This window comes from Emydura macquarii, unplaced genomic scaffold (assembly GCF_026122565.2).
Source record: "Emydura macquarii macquarii isolate MOO-44397 ecotype Brisbane River unplaced genomic scaffold, CSIRO-AGI_Emac_v2 contig_3287, whole genome shotgun sequence".
In the NCBI taxonomy this organism is placed as follows: domain Eukaryota; kingdom Metazoa; phylum Chordata; order Testudines; family Chelidae; genus Emydura; species Emydura macquarii.
The window spans coordinates 7,621,398-7,644,778 of record NW_027133424.1 but is presented as its reverse complement, the minus strand read 5'-3'; the positions used below and the strand labels follow the sequence as shown (position 1 = coordinate 7,644,778).

Sequence of the window (23,381 nt, the reverse complement as noted above, 5' to 3'; positions counted from 1 at the left end):
ACACACTCAGGCCCACATGGAAGGGAATGCATAGAGTGTATAAAGTGCAAGGACAAAATCAGCCAGATGCTTAGCACGTTGCAGCAAAAGCATTTGACCAGCCAAGAAGAAGAGCTGCTGAGCATGTCACTAAAACTAAGCAAGGTCAGCATGTGGTGCGTGCGAATGCCCAGAGGGGGTCATCGCCATTCCAAGTTGAAGGATGCCAAGGCGCCGTTCCTTGGAATGGTTAGTGGTGTCCCTGTTTGTGTGTGGTGTGGATGGGACAACATGGCTGCAGAGGAATGATAGGGGATCACAGTACAAAAATGAGGTTGTAGGACGATTCCCAAGAACAGGTCTATTTGTATTGTTCCATCAACAGTACAAACAAAAAACAGTTGGTAATTGGAGCCCCCCTTTGCCATGCCAGACAGCCGGACACTGGCACAGATAGGCTTGTAAATGGCCCCTCTTATTGCCCTGCCGCCACACCCAGCTCTCTTCTAGATTAGTTATTCTGCACAGCCCATCAGCTCATTGCTGAGCTCTTCCCAACAGGCTTTTTATGCTGCATTTTCTTCCACTACTTTCTGCACCTTCTCCAACTCTTAAATGGTGGTTTTGCTCCCCATTTCATTAAGCAGAAAATGTCCATTCTTCTTTTATTTTTTAATTCAACCCAGGCCATCACGTCTACATATAGGCTTGGCAGAATACTCCTTCCCCTTTTTTGGGATGGGGGCGGTAGTTTTGATGATCAATATTGATTTTTCTTTTTTCGATTTTTTTGATGTTTATTTTACAGCTGTGGGATAGGGCAGCGCTGGCAGCTGGTCTGCTGGGGGCTCCCGCACTATGAGCAGGAGTGCAGGGGGCTGCCCGCACGACCGAGGGGCCCAAGACACTAGGGAGCAAGGTATGGGGCAGGCTGCAGTCCTGGCCTGGTGGAGCAGAAATCCCCAGCCAGGACTGCAAAGAGAAGGATGAGCCCCCGGACACAGGGTGCTGCTGAGTGGTTCCAGCCACAGGACAGCGCCCACACTCCTGGCTGGTGAGTGAGTGAATGGGGACATGTCTGCAGCGCTGGTGACACCCGAATCCTGCAGGTGCAAGGTGCAGGAATGGCTTGGGGCTTGGAGGGGCAGAGTGGAGACCCCCAGCCAGGGCCGTGAAGAGGACAAGGCCCCGGCCATGGGGGAGGTCCCCTGTAACTGAATGGCTCCTGCTCAGGGCCAGAGCCATTCAGCAGCAGGGTAGCCTCTCCATGGCTGGGAACTCACCCTCCTCTTCCTCACTGCAGTCTTGGCTGGGGGACTTTGCCCTCCTGGGAGCTTGGCCTTCCCTGCACCTTGCACCTGCTGGGATCGGGCCCATTGGCCCTGCGGCCGTGCAAGGAGCTCTCTAAAGCCAGGCTGTCAGGAGCACAAAGTGCGGGGAAGGCTAGGGTTCTGGGGTGGGGTGGGGTGGGGCAGAGCAGAGACCCACAGCCAGGACTGTGAGGAGCGGGGGAGGCCACTCTGTTGCTGAACTGCTCTGTCACCAGGCAAGAGTCATTCGGCAGTGGTGTGGGCTTCTTCTGTGGCCCCAGCTGGGGATCTCTGCTCTGCTCTGCTCTGCCCTGCCAGGACCCCAGCCTTCCCTGCATCATGTGGCAGCAAAGGAAGCCCTCTGTAGCTCCACTGTCATGGAAGTGAGGGAGTGGGTCCATGAGAGTGGGCGGCAGAGTTACCGGCAATACTGCAGGGCTGATGATGCCTGATGGGGGAGGCTATACTTTCACCCACTGTCCCCCATCAGGATTTCTTTCACTGACTTCAGTGCCTCAGCTGAAATCAACTTTTCCCACCAGCCATTGATTTCCATCAAATCCTGCCAAGTCTATCTGCATAGTTGCTCTGAGAAGATTCTGGGCGGTGGTCTGAGCACAAGACCAAGAAGCCTGAGCTCCTGCATTCTAAACCCGTTGCTAACAAGGATGCCATTAACGGCCAATGAGCAAGTCACATCACCTCTCTGACTGCTTCCCCATCTCCCAATGGGGACAATGCCTACCTCACACGGCGTACTTATGGGGGAAATGGGCCTGATTCTGCTTCTACTGGACCCAACACGAGTTTTGCCATTAACCTCAATGGAAGCTGGTACTAAAAGTGCTTTGAAGAGGAAAAGCACACAACTGTCAGTATTCTTTGAACTGGGACTTCATATCTGAAGCATGTTTATGTTTGGAAAGGTTTGTTTTGCTTTAAGTGTAGCTTGTATTTCAATCCACTGTTTTATGGAGAAATGAGAACCTTAATCCCGAACACGCAACAGAAATGGGCCGACTCCAACTGATGTCCTAGTGGAAATCAACAAGCTAAACCCAAAACCCCTAAACAGAAATTCCTTATGGTGTATTTTTCTAAGAGGAGAAAGCTACCCCTCTCTCTAGCTGTTGCTCATTTTGTTGCTTCAATGTTGGGTTGTTGGTTCGGTTTCCAAAATTTGTAGTTTGGTAAAGACCCGCTTTGAAGGCTCTGCATTTGTGCTGGGTTATATTAAACTATTCCTTTGTTGAACTACATCACGATGTATTGCTTAGCCCATACAGAAAACACCAGTTTACACACAAGAGAAAATACATGCATCTGTCTTCATATTAAATGTGAAAGGTAAGACCAGCAATGTATTTCAGCACAAACTTGAACAATACAGTATGTTGAATCCAAATATCATACTTCCAAATTCTTGTGTTCAAATTTACATTTAGACTAGGTTGGTCAGAAACTAGGTGGAACAGTAAGGGAGAGGCCTGGGTTACAATTTTGTCTTCAGTCTCAGTGAAATGAAATGTCTTGTTCTACAACCCATTTATATACACTAAAGCACAACGCAGCCTTATTCCTTCCACTACTGTCCTACAATGCACTGCTCACTCCTAGCCAAGTTTGTCTGATTCCACAAGCCACTGAACATAGCAGTTATGCTAGGCAATTCCCAGTCTAGCAGCCTCCCAAAGGCATGAACTACAGACAGAGAACCAGCCTCATCTGGTGCAAAGTGCCATAGTTCCATTGATTACAGAGAAGTTGCAATGATTTACACAAGTTGAAGATCTGTCCCAGAGGGAGCGAAAAGGGCAGGCCTAGAGGTTGCCGATCCTGAGGCTTGGAAGGATCAGATTTTTATCGGGAAAAGTTGGTAAATGTTGATTTCACCATACACACATGAATTGAAGAAAAATTATTTCCATCAATAATGAAGGAAATGTACAGATAGGCAAAGTAAGGAAAATGCTGCTTGAGAACTTTCAACTTTGATTTAAGGTTATTTACTTTGTACATTTAGAAATGGGACATTGACATCTCTGTTTTAACAGTCAAAAAGCTTTAACTTTTTGAATCTCAGCATCTACTGTCACTAAATAATTACCCCCTGACCCCTCACATAATTTCCCACAAATGTAAAAATGTAAATAGATAAAAATGCTTAAAAATAAACATTGATATTATCCATCAAAATTATAAAATTAAAAATAATCGAATCCTGCTAAGCCTGCCTATCACACAGATTTCCTTGGCCTATAGACCCACATTTTGGATTTCAGTAGATTTTCACCTTTTTTGTTCGAAAGAATCTGGACTGCTAGTACAGGCCTTCTTTCCTCTTCCCTCGCTATAGGCCTGGAGCTTATGATGGAAGGAATTTCAGCCGGGGCAGTATACCCAACACTGTGGATGTGATCCTCCAATCTGTTACACTGGTGTGATGGAGCTGTGAGCCAGGTCCTGTGTTATTCCTTGTAAACACAGCTGGCTGAACCCATAGGATACTCTTTCTTAGGGCCACCTCCTTATTTTTGGTCTGACTAAATCAGCTGAAAACTAAAGTTCTGAGAAAACAATGTGTTTCAGCATGTAAAAATCCCCGCTTTCTGAGTGTGAAGTGTGAACAAAGGTTACATAAACCTTCTCTGCACCAGGCCCTTAAAATTATAGTGATCTCTAGACTGTGAACAGCAGCAGGGGGAGCTGTGATCTACTTCTGAACTCATTCACATCAAAAGAAAATTAGAGAAAAACAAATTCAAACGATCCGTATGCTGCACTAGCAGCCATGTCAATGAGTAAATATGTGACTAAGCCCAATTAAATGTTTAGTTTGAAGCCAAGAGATGATATTGGTAGAGACAGCATAGCCCACAGTTTTTCTGCTTCCACCAGACTTTCATATTCTGGGGCTGGATTCACTGCGTTAGCTGTTCACAGGGAGCAAAAGGCTGATTTCTGGGCAGGTTCAGAATCCCAGACAGTCCTTTTCGATGCAAATATTACTGCTACAGGGATTCCTATTTGGCTGTTGCCTCAAATCTTTTAACTGAATGTTCAGCTTTGGAGGCAGATCCCCAAAACCTGGCCCCCTTTAGCTAATGGCTTGCTGGGTCCATTTTTTAAAGGGAAATGCTGTGTTTGTAAAAGTTAATGCTAAAGAAGCAGGGGATCACAGGTCTCCAGGGTTGAGTAAACAAGTCTGTAGAAAGAATCAGGACTTCTAACTAGCATACATTAAGCAGAACATAAAGAATTTACCAATGAAAATCCTATTTAATAACTCCCTGATGTTGCTGGAGTGACTCCTCCTTTGAAGACTTCACCGGGATTTTATACAAGGGATAACTTCTACTTCCACCCAATTTAAAAAAAAAAAAAAAAAAAAGATTTCTTTTATTTTTAACCTAAAGAGACCACTCATTTTTTTTTTAGTTTTAAGATCGCTCCGAACAGCTTTAGCTAGACAAATGCAGAGCAAAAGTCACTAAATAAAGCAAGTCTAGACTTAAAACTCGATCAGAACCATATGGGAACTGTTCAGGCATCTGCCTTTTCAGAACTGCTATCATTCTAGAGACACAGTCCACAAAATATGCTTTTAGTGAAGCATAGCTGTAATTACAGTGGGAGGCCCTGCCTTAAGATCATCGCTGGACTGAGAAGAAAAGCCAGCATAGTTCTAAATAAAAGGCTTTCATTTCCACTTACATCTTACATCCACGTCTGTCCGTGACCATCACAGAGCACTTACGAAAGTGGCTGAGCCCAGATGCATTTTACAGTACATTCCTATTGGACTGGAGGTGTAAACAGCTTTTGGGTTACTTTTTTCTATACAATTAGCAAGTGTTCATTATATTCCCAGCCTCTAGGGCTCAGGTTATGCTGAGATTGGAAACCGTGTTTGCACCTTTGTAGAAAGAAAATATTGACACAGTTCTTCAGCCAGGTTTCACTGTTAATGTGGATTCACGTCTTTTTGTGGACCACGCTTATTTTAGACTGTAATAAAAATCTGAACATGAGACTTACAGTGGAAAGACAGGTTAAATGGATCATTTGTTTTCTTTAGGTGGGGAACAAATGTCACTTCTGTAAGTCACTATCTCCAGTCTGTTACAGGGACCTGAAAGTCATTTTTCCAGGCTAGTCCCAATTGAGACAGAGTCCTAGCATCCCAGCCTATTTTACTGAAAAGAAGATTTTCTCTGTTTCAATAAAACCCTGGGATGTCTCCACCCAAAGAGTTCCCCATCTGTCTCCTGCAGTCCCAGTTCATACGTCAGCTTCTCCACCCCTCACATGCTCTCTCCAGGCCCCTGCCAAAGCAGCAGAAAGGAATAGCAGCAACTGTGGTGATCCTGGGCTACAGTTTAGAAGCAAGAGGAACATCGGTGGGAGGTGGTTAGCAGGGAGGAGAGAAGAGAATTGGGACTGGAGGAAAGGGTACAAGAGACCAGAAAAGATGGAAAGAGGATGACAAAGGAGGATGCATATGAAAGGCGCAAGGAACAGGGCAGGACTTGAACCCTGGGGCAGGAGAAAAACAGGAAGAGGAGATCAGAGACAATAGAGGGAATGGAAATCACCACAGAATGATGGGGAAAAGAGAATGTAATGGGTACACAGATGGATAAACACATTTAGAGCTAGACGGTCTCTAGTCTCAATACAGTCACCCATGGGAGTAAGGATTCCCCACCATCTGGCACAGCGATGTTAGGCTGAATTGGCTGGAGCCAAGCATGTGCTGCCTGGGTGGTGGGGAGAGGGCTACAGAGAGAACTAATGAGATTTTTTAGAACCTCTGCGGCAAGGAAGGAAAAGCACTTCCCACTCCTAGCTCCCATCCCACTGCAGCCACTAAAATGATCCTCAATGCGATAGTTAAGGCTGACATTGTTTCATAGTGTTTAAAGCCAGAAGTGACCATCAAATCATCTAGTCTGACCTCCTGCATAACACAGGCCACTCAATTTCACCCAGACAGGCTTATATTGAGCCTAATAATTTAAGTCAGACTAATGCCTTTCAGTCCTCAGGAGACTAAACTGTTGTGTGCCACAGGCAGAGAATAGGAGACACCGAGGTGCCACCAATGCAATGGAAGGAAATTGATAAGGTGAGATATTGAATTGTTTAAGTGATTTTAATTGACACTCGGAGATTAACAGAGGACAGATGGGTTCACCTTGTGTCAGGCTGCCTGCAGACTAAGGAAGGCAACACTGCATTGGTTTCACTCGATTCACTTTTGCAAGGTTTTCTTCTTGAACATGAAGCCTAGAAACGTACTATTGTTAAAAAAGGAAAGCTGAGATTCTGTACAAAGAGAACGTGGAGGCTGGTCACACAAACGCAGCTAGTGGACCGGATCCAGCTGTTGGCCCTATGTTGGACACCCCTGCTCTAGGCACAAGGCCTTCATGACAAATGTTATGCTACTCATTAAATACTGAAGACAAAACACACCTTTGGCTTCCCATCTGCGTTCCTGGCAAACAGTATTCACTGTTGTTTGCCTTCACTTTCCTTTTTAAAGTCAAGAGTTGCTAAAAATAAAAACCACTTCCTTTTACTAATCAGTACATTTTTTAAAAAGCTAACGAGGCAAAAAGTCTCTTGCTGAAAACGTACATCATAAAGCAAATTAATCACCCACCCAGCTATTGTCAGCTGACAGGGCCACAGGAGGACACAGCAGTGCTTGAGGGCAACTATCCAATTAGTACCCTTAGCCTCTTGCTTATCGCCAGATCCCTCCCATTGTATGTTTCTCCTCAGGCTCCTTTCTTCTTTCCCCTTCCTTCACATCATTCTCTGTCCCCCAATCACACCAGACCTGGCTACACTAGGGGAATTTTCTAACCAGTTTTAAAACTGGTTGAGTTAAACTGATTTTCAAGCCAATTAGAGCAGTGATGTAGACCCAGTTTCTGGCAGCCTGCCCTGGTTTTACTGAATCTCAAGAAGGTCTGGCAACTGGTTCATTAAAATGGGTCTACACTATGCCTCTAACTGGTTTTGCAGAACCAGTTTTAAAACCAGTTAGAAAAGAACTCCAGCACAGGCAGACCCATATGTCTCTCTCTCTCTCTCTCTCTCTCTCTCTCTCACACACACACTTTTTAGGGGAAAAGGAAGGAAAATATGGAGGCAGATGAATGTAGGGGCTGGGAGGCTGTATGGGAGCACAGGAGGGGAATGTGAATGGAGCAACAAAGCAGGTAGGCAGGAAGGAAGATGGCAAGGGGCTGGCAGACTGTTGACATGAGAGTGGGGATGAAGAAGCAAGAAATGGCAGTTCTCCTGCCTTGAGAGTTATGAGTGGGTAATGAAGTTCCTTCTCTGAGCACTCAGAGGTGAGAACGGCATTACTGTGAGGGCATCTGAGCTGGAAATGATAAATCAATAGGGGGGAGGAGGCTTCCCCCTAAAAGCTCAAATCGGAAATCAGATAAGGAATAATGTAAGTATGTGTTTTTAAATCTCATGATTTTGGAATCCTTGGGACTGGCAGTACGGGAGTTATGCTGGCGTACGGAGTGGTACGAATACATACTGTTACGGACTCTTGGCCTACAGCTGCTATACACAATTGTATATGATTCTGATCTGGAAGCAAAGCTGAAATCAGTCATGCTTTAACTTCCTTTTTTCCCTTTAAAACTCAGGAAATTAAAATCTTTAAAATGCTTCCATTAACATAAAGTTAAAGTTAACTTGCCCCCAGGCACACAGGGGGCTGATTATGCTTTTAAATAGAACCTGAACTTACAATACGTGTTACTGCGAGAGCACTTTGCACTCTGTGTCTTGTGCATTCAGACAGATTGATTAAAATGTCAGCTCTTTGAGGCAGTGTTTGTACAGAACTGAGCACACACCAAAAGTGCTCAGCTAAAAATAAGAGCCATTTTATTATTATTTTATATTACAGCCAAAAAAGTACAGTAAAAGAACATTCATAAGGTTGAAAGTGTTCAACAGTTAGGAAATAGCAGAATGAATGTTATCTGTCCAATTCAGCCCCTTTGTACATAGGCATTATGATACAGTTTTAATGATATGATCACATACTATTTTTTCCACAAGACCCAGGCCTCAGTCAGTGGATAGGATAAAACTTGCCAAAAGACCCTTAGCCTTAGGCAGACACCCAGCATGGAAAATTTCAGCCTGAAGGCTTAATGTTTGGCAAAGTTAAAAGCAACTGAAAACAGAGACTCTTACAATGGGAAGTGTCATGACAACCTTAATATAGGTGGTGTTACCATCGCTGCCTAGAATTGCAGTAGCACTTAGAGGCCCCAGTCAGAAATAGGGACCTCACTGTACTTGGTGCTGCACAAATACATTGTAAAGAATTAGGGACAGATTTTTAAAGGTATCGGGGCACCTAACTCCTGTTGACTTCTAGGTGAATAATGAGGCACAAGAGATGATGTTATAACAATCCCGGTGACACGACCCATGGCCGGGGGAGGAAGGAGGCGGAGCAGGAGGTACAGGGACGCAAGCACGTTTTCATGTCGACTAGCTACGTGCAGAAGCACAATGTACCTTGCCACCTGACTGACTGTGATCAATTGACAAGGTCTGTGGGCGGAAGTCAGTTGTAAGGAGGGAGCTGAAGGAAGAGGAGGGTTGACGTGCAGAAGGGCTGCCATGGGAGACAGTCAGTAATGCAGATCAATTAAATTCTTCATTGATATCATCCCATTCAAAGGCCTACCCCTGCAAACCCCTCATGCCCAGAACCTCCACTGATTGCTATGGGAACTCCATGACTGCAAGGCTGTGCCCAAAGAGGCCTGAGCATGAAAGCTGGGCAGGAAAAGGATGCCATACATGCTATGAAGCTTTTGCTGGGCTTTGCCCCTGTCAGTGGACATCACACCTCCCTCCAGGATTTGTGTGCAACCAGCTTCTGAGCTTCTATAGTATTCGGGGGTAGCATAGATCAAGGTGGCAAGGTGCACGATGGCCTTTGAGCCTTCATTGAGTGGAAGCTCTTTGCTCTCTCCCCCCGCTGCAGTAACACTGTAGAGCAGGAAAAAGGGGACGGGGCAGAGAGCATAATCCCAGGCCCACGTCAATTCCAGAGAGCTCCATTGTCAGGAAAAACACATTTCCAATTCCTTCTCTTTCTTCATGGCAAAGCTAAGATTCCCACTCAACGATAAAGCTACCACTTAAAGTAAGAGCATTAAGACTGAAATTAGTGTTTGATCAAGATCAGAATCTCTAAAGCGGGAAACAAACACACATTCTGGAACTTTATAATGGCGCTAGCGCAAGCTTAAGGTCATCTTACTGAAGCAAGTGCACAGCTGCATTTTCTTTTAAAATATTGCTGCAGCCTTTTAAGAGAAGGGAGAGGGGGAATGATCTGATTTCTGGCAGCAGGGGATATTTCGCAAATCAGAGATACTTTGGCATCAAGCCGCTAACAAAGGCCAGGGCCTTTACTCACAAGTGCTTTGCTGCTGAGAGAGATCCACCCATCTCAAGTGGGATTAATTAAAACAGGCATGTATCATGCAAATAGTTTCTGTTTCCTTGCAGAAATACTCAGGACACATAACCCAAACCAGCTTGAGAATCAGAGAGAAATAAGGAAGAAAATTATTTCCCCCTCTTTCCCGCCCCTTTCCTCTCTCTGTATGTTAAATGAAGAGCAATAAAAAAACCGCAGAAAGCTCATGGTTTCTGTAAGACTGCAGCTGCTTTGATTAAACATTAATAATGTGGAATAAAATTAGATTTTTTTTAAAGGCAGGGGTCATATCTTGCTAATGAGGTGGCAAATTCTCCAGTCAAAACGTATGCACAGCCATACACTGAACAGGATGGTTTGAATCTTTCCTTTCAAAACAGCTTTGGTTATTGCTTTTTTAATCTGAAAGCTTAGCAGGAAAGACATAGTAAAATGCTCATGTTGCCTTGTTGTGTTACAAGTTTCTGCTCGAGACTAAAGGAGTGGCTGAGAGGAGGGGAGACTTCTTTGGAAAGCCTAAAAGAACTTTAAAAATGTATCTTTCCTCTCAGGAAGCTAAGCTATTTTCCTGGATATGATGGATCCTGACACTTTAAGGAATCACTGGAGAAAATGGTGGTAAAGCAGACAGAGCAGAGAGACGAAATATATAAAGAAGTAGAAGAGAAAGCTCAGGTTTCATCAAGAACCCTTCCGCAAGTTCCCTCCCCCCCGCCTTAGTATCTCAGACCTCGTTTTCAAGTCAATTTACTACAATCCTGCTCAGGCTTTTATTAAAAACAGACCATGCGTAGCAGAAATTCCAAATCTAAAACTGCACTTTTAATAGGCATAGGAGTCAGACACATTGTCCCTCTCAGGTGACGTCCCCCCTCCAGCCCCTTCTCAGAGATTTCCTCTCGTTGAGTTTAGTCAGCAGGACAAACTTGACATTTCAGCACAAATGTGAATTCTTCCATTTCATTCTTAAACGTGTGTTTTAAAACCAAAGGGGGTTCGCAGCTCCAGATACAGTGACTCATGACTCAGTCCAGAAGAAGTACTGCAGATTATTTTTAACACAACTACTCTGAAGTTCTCTATACAGTTATATGCACAGTTAAGGTATTTAACCACGCTGACCTCCTTCACCAGCATTTGTTTCCCATGCCAGAAAATGCATCTGTAAATTGAGGGGCTACTGAATGATGCTGATCAAGCTTCTTCTGTGAGGCTGGGGCTTCACCCAGCTTCACCCAGCCTCCCAGTTTATTAGTCAAAAGATTATTTTCAGCCATTTTAGGAAAGCAGTGTCTATGCAAATCACAGCAAGGCAGGAAAGGAGGCACGCTCATTCTCAAGGAGAGGCAAGCAAACAGTTGCTGGGCAGTTATGGTTCCCCCCAGTAGCACAACTGACAAAATATTGGATTTTGACTCGGCTTCTGGTGTGTGTATATACTACTCTGATGGCACAATGGAGACCTTGGCAAAGGAGCTGCTGGCATTAGTCTGAAACCCTCCAAACTCAGGAATTCACAGACCTCTTCTCTTTTGGCCTACGGCTTAGCACCAAGGGAAGCGTTTTTGTGTTTCTCCTCATTGGTCTAATAATTAACCAGCCACACAACTACAGATGGGGCATGCTGTATATTGAAATGACACCAAGTGCACTTCATGTGTGGCTGCTGACATTTTGCCCTTTTAATGGTGAAAAACACAAAACGGTTTCCACTGTCTGATGGACTGATTTGCTCTTTCTTGGCTAGGAAAATGAATCTGGAAAGTATCTCATCCAGATTTGCTCTATTGTTGACACCCATAACTGGGCTGGCAGTTTCGAGTGAAAGAATATCATTAGCTCCTAATCCCGAGTGAGGTAAAAATAAAAAACTTGCGAAAAATTCCTTCTACCTTTCTACTTGTAACCCTCTTACATAGTCCTTATTTTAAAACCTTATTAAAAATGGAGTAATTCATGTATTACCAGGGGATCCATTCTGCCTCTACCTCTCAGAGCTTAGGATATAACTGGAACCCCTTGATGGAATAAAAACCTTTCATACTCAAGAATGATTAGGGATTATACTATGGCATAGTGAAACCATAACATTTTAGTGGTGTTAAATTCAGATTAACAGTAAAAATGTTATAACAATGGCTTCCAGTGTGTTTTCTCAAAATTACATATATCTAAAGCCACCTGAAAGTATTGATAAAATGCTCAAAATAAAAGGAAACTTGGAGTGAAGGCAAGTCTCCTGTCCCTTCATTTACCATGTTGTCACGCCATGTGACTTTGTATAAACTACCTGCTATAATGCCAAGGGCACAGTGGTCGGCTCTGGAGAGATTTTCAAGCACAGTGCTAAATTGCCTTTGTATTTGTGGGTGAAAGTCAGACTTTTACCACTGTTTTTTAAATGGCTGATTTTTGCTCTCTCAGAGATGAATCATCATCCCAGCTGAAAACAGATGGATTTTGTGATCCAACCAGAATGGATAATGTGAGCCACTACACTCAAACCTCTTCTCTATGAGCAGAGATAATCTAATCTAGTCTCTACTTCTTTCTTTCACACCCTTTGGCTGTACCCAACACCATGAGCAGTTGTTCTGACATCAGTCAGGCAATCAAGCATTTCTTTGGACCAATTCACTGTGGTCTTTAATCTTGGGCGAAAAGTTTCTAATTTCTGAGAAATAAGCTTTACGATAAGAATGGGCTTGTCAAACCCTGCCTTGGTCTCTCTGCATGGAAAGCACTGTTTTACTCTGTTAATTTTAGATATAAGGAAATTGTGTTTCAATTCCCTACCCCAATATGAAATATGTCTGTTATTCTATGGAAGAGAACCATACCCAGCCTCAAGATTTATTCAATGTCTTACCTTGGAACACTGGGAGGAGCCCGCGTTGGCCGAGATGGAACCTGAGGAGGTGTCCCAAGGCCTTCACTGTTGCTAGGAAATGGAGGTAGCGGGCCTGGACGGAATGGGACTGGTGGAGCCCCTGACAGAGGGCCTGGTGATGGGATTGCTGGAGCAGGTCCTCGGCCAGATAAGGGTCTGGTTGGGGGATTATTTAATGTAGGCCTTCTCTGAGTTGAAGGACTTGGAGGGGGTGATCTAGTGAACAATCAGAGATTAATGAAAATCGACAAGCTCTTTAGAAATGGAAGCCAGATACTTTCTGAAATCAGGGACAATTTTCTGAACATTTTCCTCTGCTCTCATATTGTCTTGGTCCCGAAGAGTCTAATTTAAGCAGCCCACTATCTCACAGAGATAATATCATATATTCTTGCAATGACAACTCTCTCGGTTTCCTTTGTTCTGGATGGTCCCTTCATTGCTCCCATCCATTCCAAAGAATTTCTCAGAGATGCTTCCAAGTCTCAAAAGAATGTCTACCTTTTTCCCCCACCTCTACAAAACAAAGATGACATGTACACTCTGTCCTTCACTATCACACTATCCCTGGAAAGTAGGCATTATTAAGGTCAGAATCAGGTATACAGTCACAAAGGTAAAGATAATAGGTTTAGTATTTTCAATAGTCTAACACCAATTTGTTAAGTGGATTTATTAAGAAGGCCACTCTCTTTTTAAGGAAGCCATAGGTAAGGAACATTGAAATCTTACAGTGGCTTGAAAGAACCAAAAAGTGGACATAAAATTTGATTTAGGATGGAAAGGGAGGTGGGGTTGCCTGAGATTGGCAAGGGAAGAATTAAAAACCCTTAAAGAAATTGAGATGCTGTAGGGTGGGAGCATAAATAATTATATTGTCTGAGCCACAGCAACCAAATGGAATAGCAACCGTGTCACAAACACAGTACACTAGATGGTATTCTCAAAGACAGAAAAGAGTTTACAAGCACTTTTCTTGATACATATACCTCTTCCATTCATCCACGTCACATATACACACGTGGAGGAATTTGTAAAAAACTTGGACCATAGACAAGGCTCTATAACTTTTGGTGCAGGAGACAGATATTACAGTACTCCATGGTACCCAATTCTAGATGATGAATCCCTAAGCTGCTGTACAAGAGGAGATTCTTGACAAACCTGAAAAAGCATTGCCAGGTCTAACAGATTCCTATACCAAGAGGTTTATAAGCACACTTTTTTCCATGTTTCCCTTCTAGACCAGAACAGGACAGGAGATATTTGGAATGAAGGCTGGTGGCTTGATTGGTAGGACCTTTCACTGGGCAAAGATGAATTCTAAGCACACAGTTGTTTAAGTTCAGCTCACCTGTGAGGTTTTTGGGATCACCCAGTACAAGAATTCCACCTGCATGTTCCCCATCCCTCAAGTAATGGGGGAACCCCAAACTCAGCATCTCAACAACAGCAAAAGTTTTCTGATTCTCTCAAGAATTTCATTTAGGGCGTGAAGAAAAGCTTGCCAGAGAGGGTGACAAGGTAGTGGTGCTGAAGATCTAGCTCAGTGTCTTAATTTCCACTGCAAATCTGATCTGAAGACCCTTACCTGTGGGATTGCTGTAGCCAAGAATCATTAACTGGAGGTGGGGCAGGGATAGATACGGTGCTAGTGCTAATATCTCCAATGATTGCCAGTGCTTCTTTTAGGGCTTGGTACATATGAAGCCCCTCCTCTCGCCTCTGAGCCTGTTCTGCTGACTCTTCCATCAAGGTGGCTTGGTCCTCAGAGGAATACAAGTGAGCCAGGAGCTCTGCATTTATGAATTCTTTTACCTAGAAAATCAGACAAAAAAGGTTACTGGCCTGCCAATGGCAATAAGAATTTGCATAAACACAGCTGAGGTCTTCAAAACAATGGACAAGGCATAATAAAGTTCACTTGCCACACTGGAATCCTGGCACTTCAATGAGAATACACCAGATACATGGAGAAGAAGAGAGAGCAAGAGAAATTGTGACAGACAGACAGCACTGGAACTTAAGTCCACTATTCATCCACTTAACCTTAGAAGCCAGGCTGGCATGCTACCCTAACCAGATACATTTTCTCACCTTTAGGGGATAATTCAGTCTATCTACTCAATTTGCAGAACCCCCTTGATGGTGCCAGCTGTGAAAGTGGCTTTTGCGGTTCATGCTAGTTTCTAGCCATTGGGCCTGAGGAAGTGGGGAACTCCCAGAAGTATACACTTACTAGCTAAACCAACAGTCACATTCTGAGCAACAGGGATGCTGGCCATTAGGAAAGGTAGCTGAGTTTATGGGAAGTGAGGACATTTTTAGAAGACTGCTTGATAAACCTGGTCAAGTGCTTTGAGATATAGAGTAGAAAAATTCTATGTAAGTGTTGTTAATAAGTAGATCTCTGTGGGATCCTCCTAGACTGAGAATACCCCTCATATGCCACAGCAAGATACTTTCACTGCACAATGCATTATGGGATTCTTCTGCCTTCCTTTGAGGCATATGGCATTAGACACTATTAGGATCAAGTACTGATCTAAGCCTGTATGGTGTCTCCTATATTTCTAACTCACTTCACACAGGCTGTTGAACAGCTGTCAGGTGCTAAGAGCATTTCTGACCCAATTCTGAACAGCTGACCTAGAGGTTAAATGGCAGCTCATCACCAATCCTGTGAGCCATCTAGTTCCCCAGGAATGGAATTTTTAAGGCAATATAACATGTCTTTCAGAATTATTTTCTTAATACTAATTTCACCTACTGCACATCAAGCCTTTCATCTCTGACAGCTTTGTAGGACCCCAAATGCCACATATACACATACCTTATAAACTGAAGATAGAGGTTCCAATATAATCTAATTTAATATACTGATTCCCTGCTATGCCTGCCCTAGTTATAGAAACCTGGGGCACATTAAGGCAGATACACAGATAGAGGTATTCTGAGTAAATAATACTGTGGTAAATAGATTCAGAGACCAGTTGCTGACCTACTAAATCCTTGCATTGGAGGAATTTTTAAAAACTCTTCTGATCTATTTCTCATCTGTTTTTCACTCTGTAAAGCTTATTTGAGCTTGAGATGCTAACCGTAAAACATTCCTGAACATCTGATTTCATAAGTACCAGCTCCGTTTGCAGAGGGGTTTGCACTAGTTTAATTAAATTGTTTTAAAAAACGAATTATCTTTATACTGGCACAATTTTTGTGTGTAGACGAGGCCTGAGACAGTGGTCAAGTTGAACTGCTGTTGGGAACCTGCAGTGCTTTCTGACAGTGAAAAGTCGGGGGGCCTCCCAGAAAAATAGGCACGTAGTCACCGGAAGGGATCGTCGTTTCCCATTCATGTACAAGGGGAGCTATATGAATTCTTACCAACGTCTGCAAATTTTTTCCATGAATCTCATGCTGTTTTTCAGCGGATGGTACTGATTAAATGCCAGAATACACTATTTTCCTTGCTCTTGCCAGAAGTTCCACATTAAAAGCAGATACCTTAGTTAAACAGCATCAAATTATACTTGATGAAATGAAAATTTAAATGGCATCACTTAAAAAAAATCCTTAAATTAGATTAAGGGCAGAGCTGATTGTAAAGGAATTGTTAAACCACAAATATCTGTTTGAACAACATCAGCCTACAACTACGATCATGGTAGATCCCTGTCTACTGCCAGCACAGACCTCCATGCATGCTCACTGAACCCCAGGGTAAGGTCAGGACTGGAGCTGTTATGAGGCTAGACTGCCTCCCACCTCACAGACCAACTCTCCAAGGTGAAGATGAGCCCTCCATACCTGCAGCTTTCTCCAGGCTTGGGGGAAGTGATACCCTACTCCCTTCCAGGAAATAAACATAACGTTACACAAAGATACGGCCCCAAACAGGTCTCAAACCAGCAATATTCATGTGTTTGAGTGAAAGCACAAGGCAGCCCTGAGAGCAGCTTGAAGTGTTGCTTTCATAGCTGGGACTAAAGGGGCATGCATGGAAATCTTACCTAGCAGCAGGCAGGGCTACAGCTACCATGGGATCTAATATGCAGACAGTCATTTCCATAACATGAAAGATCTGTATTAAAGTTCAAGTTGGAGTTAATCCACCAAGCTGAGCCTACCTTTTCCAAGATCACCCACTATTTGCATCCTCCTTCTGCAATACCTCAGCACCCTGAGGTGTATAGTAGAGCCCTGCGTGGATACAAATTTTCTATCTGCATCTGATCCACAAAAATGGTCCACGGATATAAAACGGATATGCAGGGCTCTATGTATTAGTAACATTACAGTTCTGAATTCTGAACATGTGTTTCGTTTAGGTGTGTTTGACTAATGATAACTTGATGCAGGTTTTTTGTGGTAAATTTCCTTTTCTTTTAAAGTAACCAACATTCACCCTAATTAGCCGCTGATTTGGGATGGAATGATATACATTTGAGACATAGATGTATACAAGACATGCTATAGGACAGCATTAATTTATTTTCTCTACACTAAATCTGAATCCAATACTTCACTCTGAATTGTAAGCACCATTTAAAGACCCCACCAACTGGAGAGGAAGTTCTACATATATTCAGATGGCGATTGCTATGGAAATCACTTCCTTGGGATTAACTTGTTTCTAGATTTCTGGAGGCAACACTCTGGGGCATGGTATATAAAAAAAGAATAATTAAAATGGGGTTAATTTCATTTATCTCTTAGTGGATGCCCTGGGATTCTAAAGATCTCCAGACAACACAAACTGCTGAAAAGGACTCAGCTTCCAATGCAGCTCTCCTACTTCCCATTTCTTTGCATGACATTTTGGTTGTCTCAGCAGAAAGGATTGACGTTATTCCTTTCTCTGTTTAATGGTATCAATTTTTTTTTAAAAATAATGTCTTCACGAGTTTTCAACAATTTTCAATTCAAGCTTCACAGAAACAAATGCATTAACATTTAATTCTCAAGTCTTTATTCTTTCTTTTGAAAAGCTTTGATTCTTTGGCAAAAATTTAAGTTATAAGATTGAACTCAGGGTTTCCGCTAGCACTGGTGATTCAAGCCCAGGGTGTTTACTATGACTGAGAGGTTAGTTTAGAGCTAGATGGTGTCAAAAATGTGCTGTTTCCTTGTGCCACCGTCACCTGGCATGCTTTAGTAATAAGAGAGCCTCACAGTTTCAATGTACAAAGCCTTACAGTCCTGCACTTCTGAAGCAAAGCATTTCAACTTCTTAAACAATTCCATATGGGGATGTGAGTGGCAGAAAATTTAATGTAAACTTTCCAAAGGAACTGTTCATTAAATTCTGCACTTTCTGAAAGAGAGCTGGAGAAATATCCCTTTCAAAAGGCAATGGAGTTCACCTTAAGTCTATAAAGCAAGATCCCAGCTGTGGTCTAGAGGGAGAGGAGAGACTTTCTCCACATATACACTTCCTGAGTTCTAGATCTGTGCTAATTTTGGAAACACATGGAAGGTCCATTTGTTTTCACGCTCTTTTGTAAAGGTCTCAATGGATCTTTGTGCCCAGGATTCTAACATACTTCAAAGATTGGCTTAATTAACCCAAGAGACGTTAAGGGAAGCCCAGTCTTCCCTTCTGTGTGAAGATCTTGTTCGTTCCCTACCAACCAGTGGCTACATTCAAGCTGCTATGCCAACCATCCAGGCCTCAGGTGCAATGTAATTCTCACAGACTTCCCAGGATACATCAGCCTTCCAAAAATAAAAGGTGGCTTCGTGAATTCACATGTAAATGCTAATTTTAGACAGATTTGCTTTTTACAGTATTATATTTATTGCAACTGATTTTTTGTTGACTTAACAGATCATAAAGAAGGTCCTATGGATAGAGAACTGGCTAGAGCATAGGGCTCAACGAGTAGTGATCAATGGCTCCATGTCTAGATGGCAACCGGTCACAAGAGGAGTTCCCCAGGGGTCGGTCCTGGGGCCGGTTTTGTTCAACATCTTTATTAATGATCTGGAGGATGGGGTAGATTGCACCCTCAGCAAGTTTGCGGACGACACTAAGCTGGGGGGAGTGGTAGATACCCTGCAAGGTAGGGATAGGATACAGAGTGACCTAAACAAACTGGAGGATTGGGCCAAAAGAAATCTAATGAGGTTCAACAAAGAAAAGTGCAGAGTCCTCCACTTAGGAAGGAAGAATCCCATGCACAGCTATAGACTGGGGACCGACGAGCTGGACAGCAGCTCTGCAGAAAAGGACCTGGGGGTAACAGTGGATAAAAAGCTGGATATGAGTCAGCAGTGTGCCCTGGTTGTCAAGAAGGCTAATAGCATATTGGGCTGCATTAGGAGGGGCATTGCCAGCAGGTCACGGGAAGTGATTATTCCCCTCTATTCGGCATTGGTGAGGCCGCATTTAGAATATTGTGTCCAGTTTTGGGCCCCCCACTACAAAAAGGATGTGGACAAGTTGGAGAGGGTCCAGCGGAGGGCAACAAAAATGATTAGGGGGCTGGAGCACAGGACTTACGAGGGGAGGCTGAGGGAACTGGGCTTGTTTAGTCTGCAAAAGAGAAGAATGAGGGGGGATTTGATAGCGGCCTTTAATTACCTGAAAGGGGGTTCCAGGGAGGATGGGGCTAGGCTGTTCTCTGTGGTGGCAGATGACAGAACAAGGAACAACGGTCTCAAGTTGCAGGGCAGGAGGTCTAGGTTGTACATTAGGAAAAAGTTTTTCACTAGGAGGGTGATGAAGCACTGGAATGGGTTACCTAGGGAGGTGGTGGAATCTCCATCCTTAGAGGTTTTTAAGATGAGGCTTGACAAAGCCCTGGCTGGGATGATATAGCTGAGATTAGTCCTGCTTTGAGCAGGGGGTTGGACTAGATGACCTCCTGAGGTCCCTTCCAACTCTAATATTCTATGATTCTGTCAGTGACTGGCAGGAGGTGCTATTTCCTGTAGTGGTTTAATACAAATACAGCAGTAGTGGCTCTACTACAAAGAATAGCATAGACCGGATCCAGTCAGGACTCTACTATGAGGGTAAAGTCTAGGTCCTCAAGCAATGGGCTAGCAATGCTAATGCAAAGTCATTTTTAAATCAGATGATTTAAAGATCTAGGGGGTAGAGACAGATACACGCATTTCCTCCGATTCTCTAAACCAGTGGTTCTCAAACTGATTTGACTGGGCCCTTATTCTTTGTGTCTGTAGTCATTTATGCATCTCCCCATTGAAGTACATATACCACTACCCAGATCTCAAGGCAGAGCGGAGAGTAGCGGCTGCTGGCCGGGGCCCAGCTCTGAAGGCAGCATCGCACCGGCCGCAGCACAGAAGTAAGGGTGGCAATGGGTGTGCACAGCCGTTCTGCACTAGCCCCTGCCACCAGGGGCTGACAGCCAGAGCTCTTAAAAAAAAAAAAAAGGCACACATAGCTCACACCTCCCTTGGGAGGCCCATCCCATAGTGTGAGAACTGCTGCTCTAAACAAAGTGTTTGAAGAACTCCTGGAATAACTTACTTTTTTAAAAAAAAATATGACCTGCAAATGTAAAACTCAAACAAAATACTAATATAGTCTGAACTGCTATTCCCTGAAAAAACATGCAAAAAGGACCTTCAAGGCCTTTGGTTATTTAAGGACTGCAGGTCAGTGCAATACAGGTCTGCTGCACATCATCAGCTGCTGTCTAGGTGGAGTTCCCAGCTTGCATTCTGCAGGGGGCATTACACACACACACATACCCGCCTCTCCCAGAAGGACAAGTATGAATGGAGTGTGCTTTTAAACAATACTGTTGATGCCACCTAGCACTAACCTGAACTCAGTCTTACATTAAAAATACTATAGTATTCTACAGTAAGCACCCACAGCATTGCAGTTGCACTATCATAAGCTGCAGTGCTTTGGACTTCTGCTGCAGAAGAGTGCAGTGTTTTGTTTTATACGGGCAGAACCATTACTCCTGTTTGCAGTGTGTGATATTCTAGATGCTCGTCTTCTTCTCTTCATTGTCCGATGGTGCCTTTTAAAAATGATCCGGTTCTGTAAGAGCTGAAGATACAACCAAACATTTTTAAATGATTGAAAGGGAGAGGCTGTTACTTACGTTGTTGATCATAAGGTGCATGATTGTTTTTGGTATCAGATCGCGAATACACTTGTTGATAATAGACATGTAGGAATCCACAAGGTTGCGAATAGTCTCCACCTGCCTTTCCAGTTGGGGGTCCATGGAGAAATTGTCTGCTTGGCTGGTTTCATCATTTTCAATCTACACAGAAACAGAATGAAACATAAAGCCTCTTTCAATGCTATTTACCCATTCAAAGTTGGAACAGGAGGGCCAATAAAGCTGCACTTACAGACTAGTAACACAGCAACATAATTATTTGATACCAGCATGTTTGGCGCTTTAACCACTAGGCAGGCATCAAGCTGGTTTACATTAGTGCTTAGCAGCAGGGAACCTGGATTCCTGACAGTTAGGGGTTAATGGAAGATCCAATGTGAGTCCTTTTTCAGAGGATATGTTACATATTTCCACACAAACTCAGATTTTTAGATCAAAGCTGGTTTCACCACAGTGAAGAACTGGGGAAGTGAGTGAAACCCTCAGAAATTCCCTCAACTCCTCATTGCAATACCTACTAACATGGAGTCTAACTACCATATTCAGCCTGCCAATTGCCTCCTGACCGACTCATGAAAGCAGCACTACAAACTCTGATTTTGTAATCTCCGCTTCTGCTTGTGAGAACTGACTCAGTTGTGAAAAATTCAGAAACTCAGCCACAAATTTGTTAGATGAGACATTACACATCTATCAACAAATGATTTAGGGATGACAACAGCTCTGGTTTCAGTACTTCAGTCCTTTCCTCTGCTGGATTGGAATAGTTTCTTTGTATGTAAACAGTTGACCTGAAATGGCAGATTTTTGTTTACCATTGAAATTAACAGGAAGCTAATAGTATGCACTTCATGTCAGTTTGGATTGTTTAAAAACAAGAAACTACTGTACATTGATCCTGTAGGCAAAAAATAAATTGCTTCCACGGGCTTAAATAAGCCAAATGAACTGAATTTCAACTGGAAAAACGTGAGGAATAATGTCTCTTTCCCCACCCCAACAGCAAATATTTTTCTGCAGAAACTCAGAAAGAGAGAATTTAAGCTGTTCTGATTTCAACAACAAAAACTAAAATCTGGTCCATCTGCAGCTGTAGCTATTGCACAAAAGAAAACAGAAGTTATATGACCAAGTGGGAATAATGTACTATGAAACAAAACTAGTTGAGGTATGTAGCTACCTACCAGCCTTAATTGTAAGTATTAGCATTATTAATATATTTTTAATTGTTGTAACATGTTGTTAATTGTCAAGACACCCTCAATGGGTCTGATTTTCAGAGGATGGATGCTCAGTATTTTGAGAATCAGAAAAATCACACTTCAAGGTATGCCAGGTTAGGCACCCCAAAAACAGAGACACTAAAAATCCCTAGTCATTTTGGAAAATCTTGGCCTTCAGTGCCTTGGCTATACAGCCTCCCCTGCTCCCTGCAAAACACAATTTCTGCAAATTCTGCAGTGGTACCTAACCCTTACACTGGGGTGAATTTTATCCCAATGGAGTATATTCACTAAATGCAAATACATTACAATGAGAGTTAAACACGAAAAGATATTTATTATTCGTATTATTGTAGCGTGTAGGAGTCCCAGTCATGGACCAGGGCCCCATTGCGCTAGGTGCTGTACAAACCTGGAACAGAAAGATTGTCTCCGCTTTGGGGCAAGAACTATCTAATCACAAGAAGGTAAAACCCACCACCATGTAATGAGCCATTCTTACTCCAAACCACAACATGCTCCTAACCTCTTAACACGATGTGTCTGTATTGGCCCATTTGGTACTAGAAGGTAAATAATTCAAAATAGCATTTCACATTTACTGCTTATAAACCATTGTTTGATCCAACCAATACTGAAAAGCAAATAGGAGTAGTTTTAACTTCTTGTAGCTGAGACAAGGAACAAGGTCTAATATACCATTTAAAAATTAAATATTCATTGAGTGCTGTTGCCCTTAATATGACAGATTATAACAAGTTTAACAGGTTAAACATTTTTAATTAGAGCAGAACGAATGGGAAAAACAACTAATCTAATGCCTTTAAAAATAATTAGCAAAGTTTCCTAAAAATTTGGATGGGGCGGATGGGACTCAAACACTGTAAACTGATGAAACCCAAGCTGAAGTTCTGGTCTGGATTCTGTAACACCAGTAGAGACACTAACATGCAAACCTTAATCATTCTACTAATGGACTACATATGGTGGAGAGTCACAGAATTAAGATCGACTCTTTCTTTTTCTCTTTTGCTTCCTGGGTTTGGAAAGAAACAAGCAGTAATTTCCCCTTCTAAAATACTCAAGATAAATGGAAAAGCAAACATATACGGAATTTTTCTTTTAGAAAAGTAATTGCAGACATCAAATTTTCTTTTCCCAGTACCCCCAAATCTAGATGGAATTTTCTATCATCTCCTCCTCACTGTCTATATAACAGAGTGTATGTCTACGTTTTTTTTTTCCCCCTGTTTAAATTATAGGATTGCAATAAGATTCTTTGCTGGCTATGCAGTGAAGTGACAGATGTTTATTATTATCCTCATCAAGGGAATGTAAAATAAAAATAGTAATTCGTAT

At 42.9% G+C, this 23,381-nt stretch overlaps 1 protein-coding gene across 1 annotated transcript in view; it reads right to left on the bottom strand.

Annotated features, from left to right (window-relative positions):
* The window catches only part of DNM3 (dynamin 3), a 234,943-nt gene that overhangs the window by 1,677 nt on the left and 209,885 nt on the right, over positions 1–23,381 (bottom strand). Inside the window, exons 15-17 of the mRNA XM_067532436.1 lie at positions 20,776–20,940; positions 14,277–14,503; positions 12,665–12,901 (exon numbers count right to left, since the gene is read on the bottom strand). Coding sequence (XP_067388537.1) covers positions 12,665–12,901; positions 14,277–14,503; positions 20,776–20,940 — 629 coding nt within the window. The remainder of the gene's footprint in view (positions 1–12,664; positions 12,902–14,276; positions 14,504–20,775; positions 20,941–23,381) is intronic.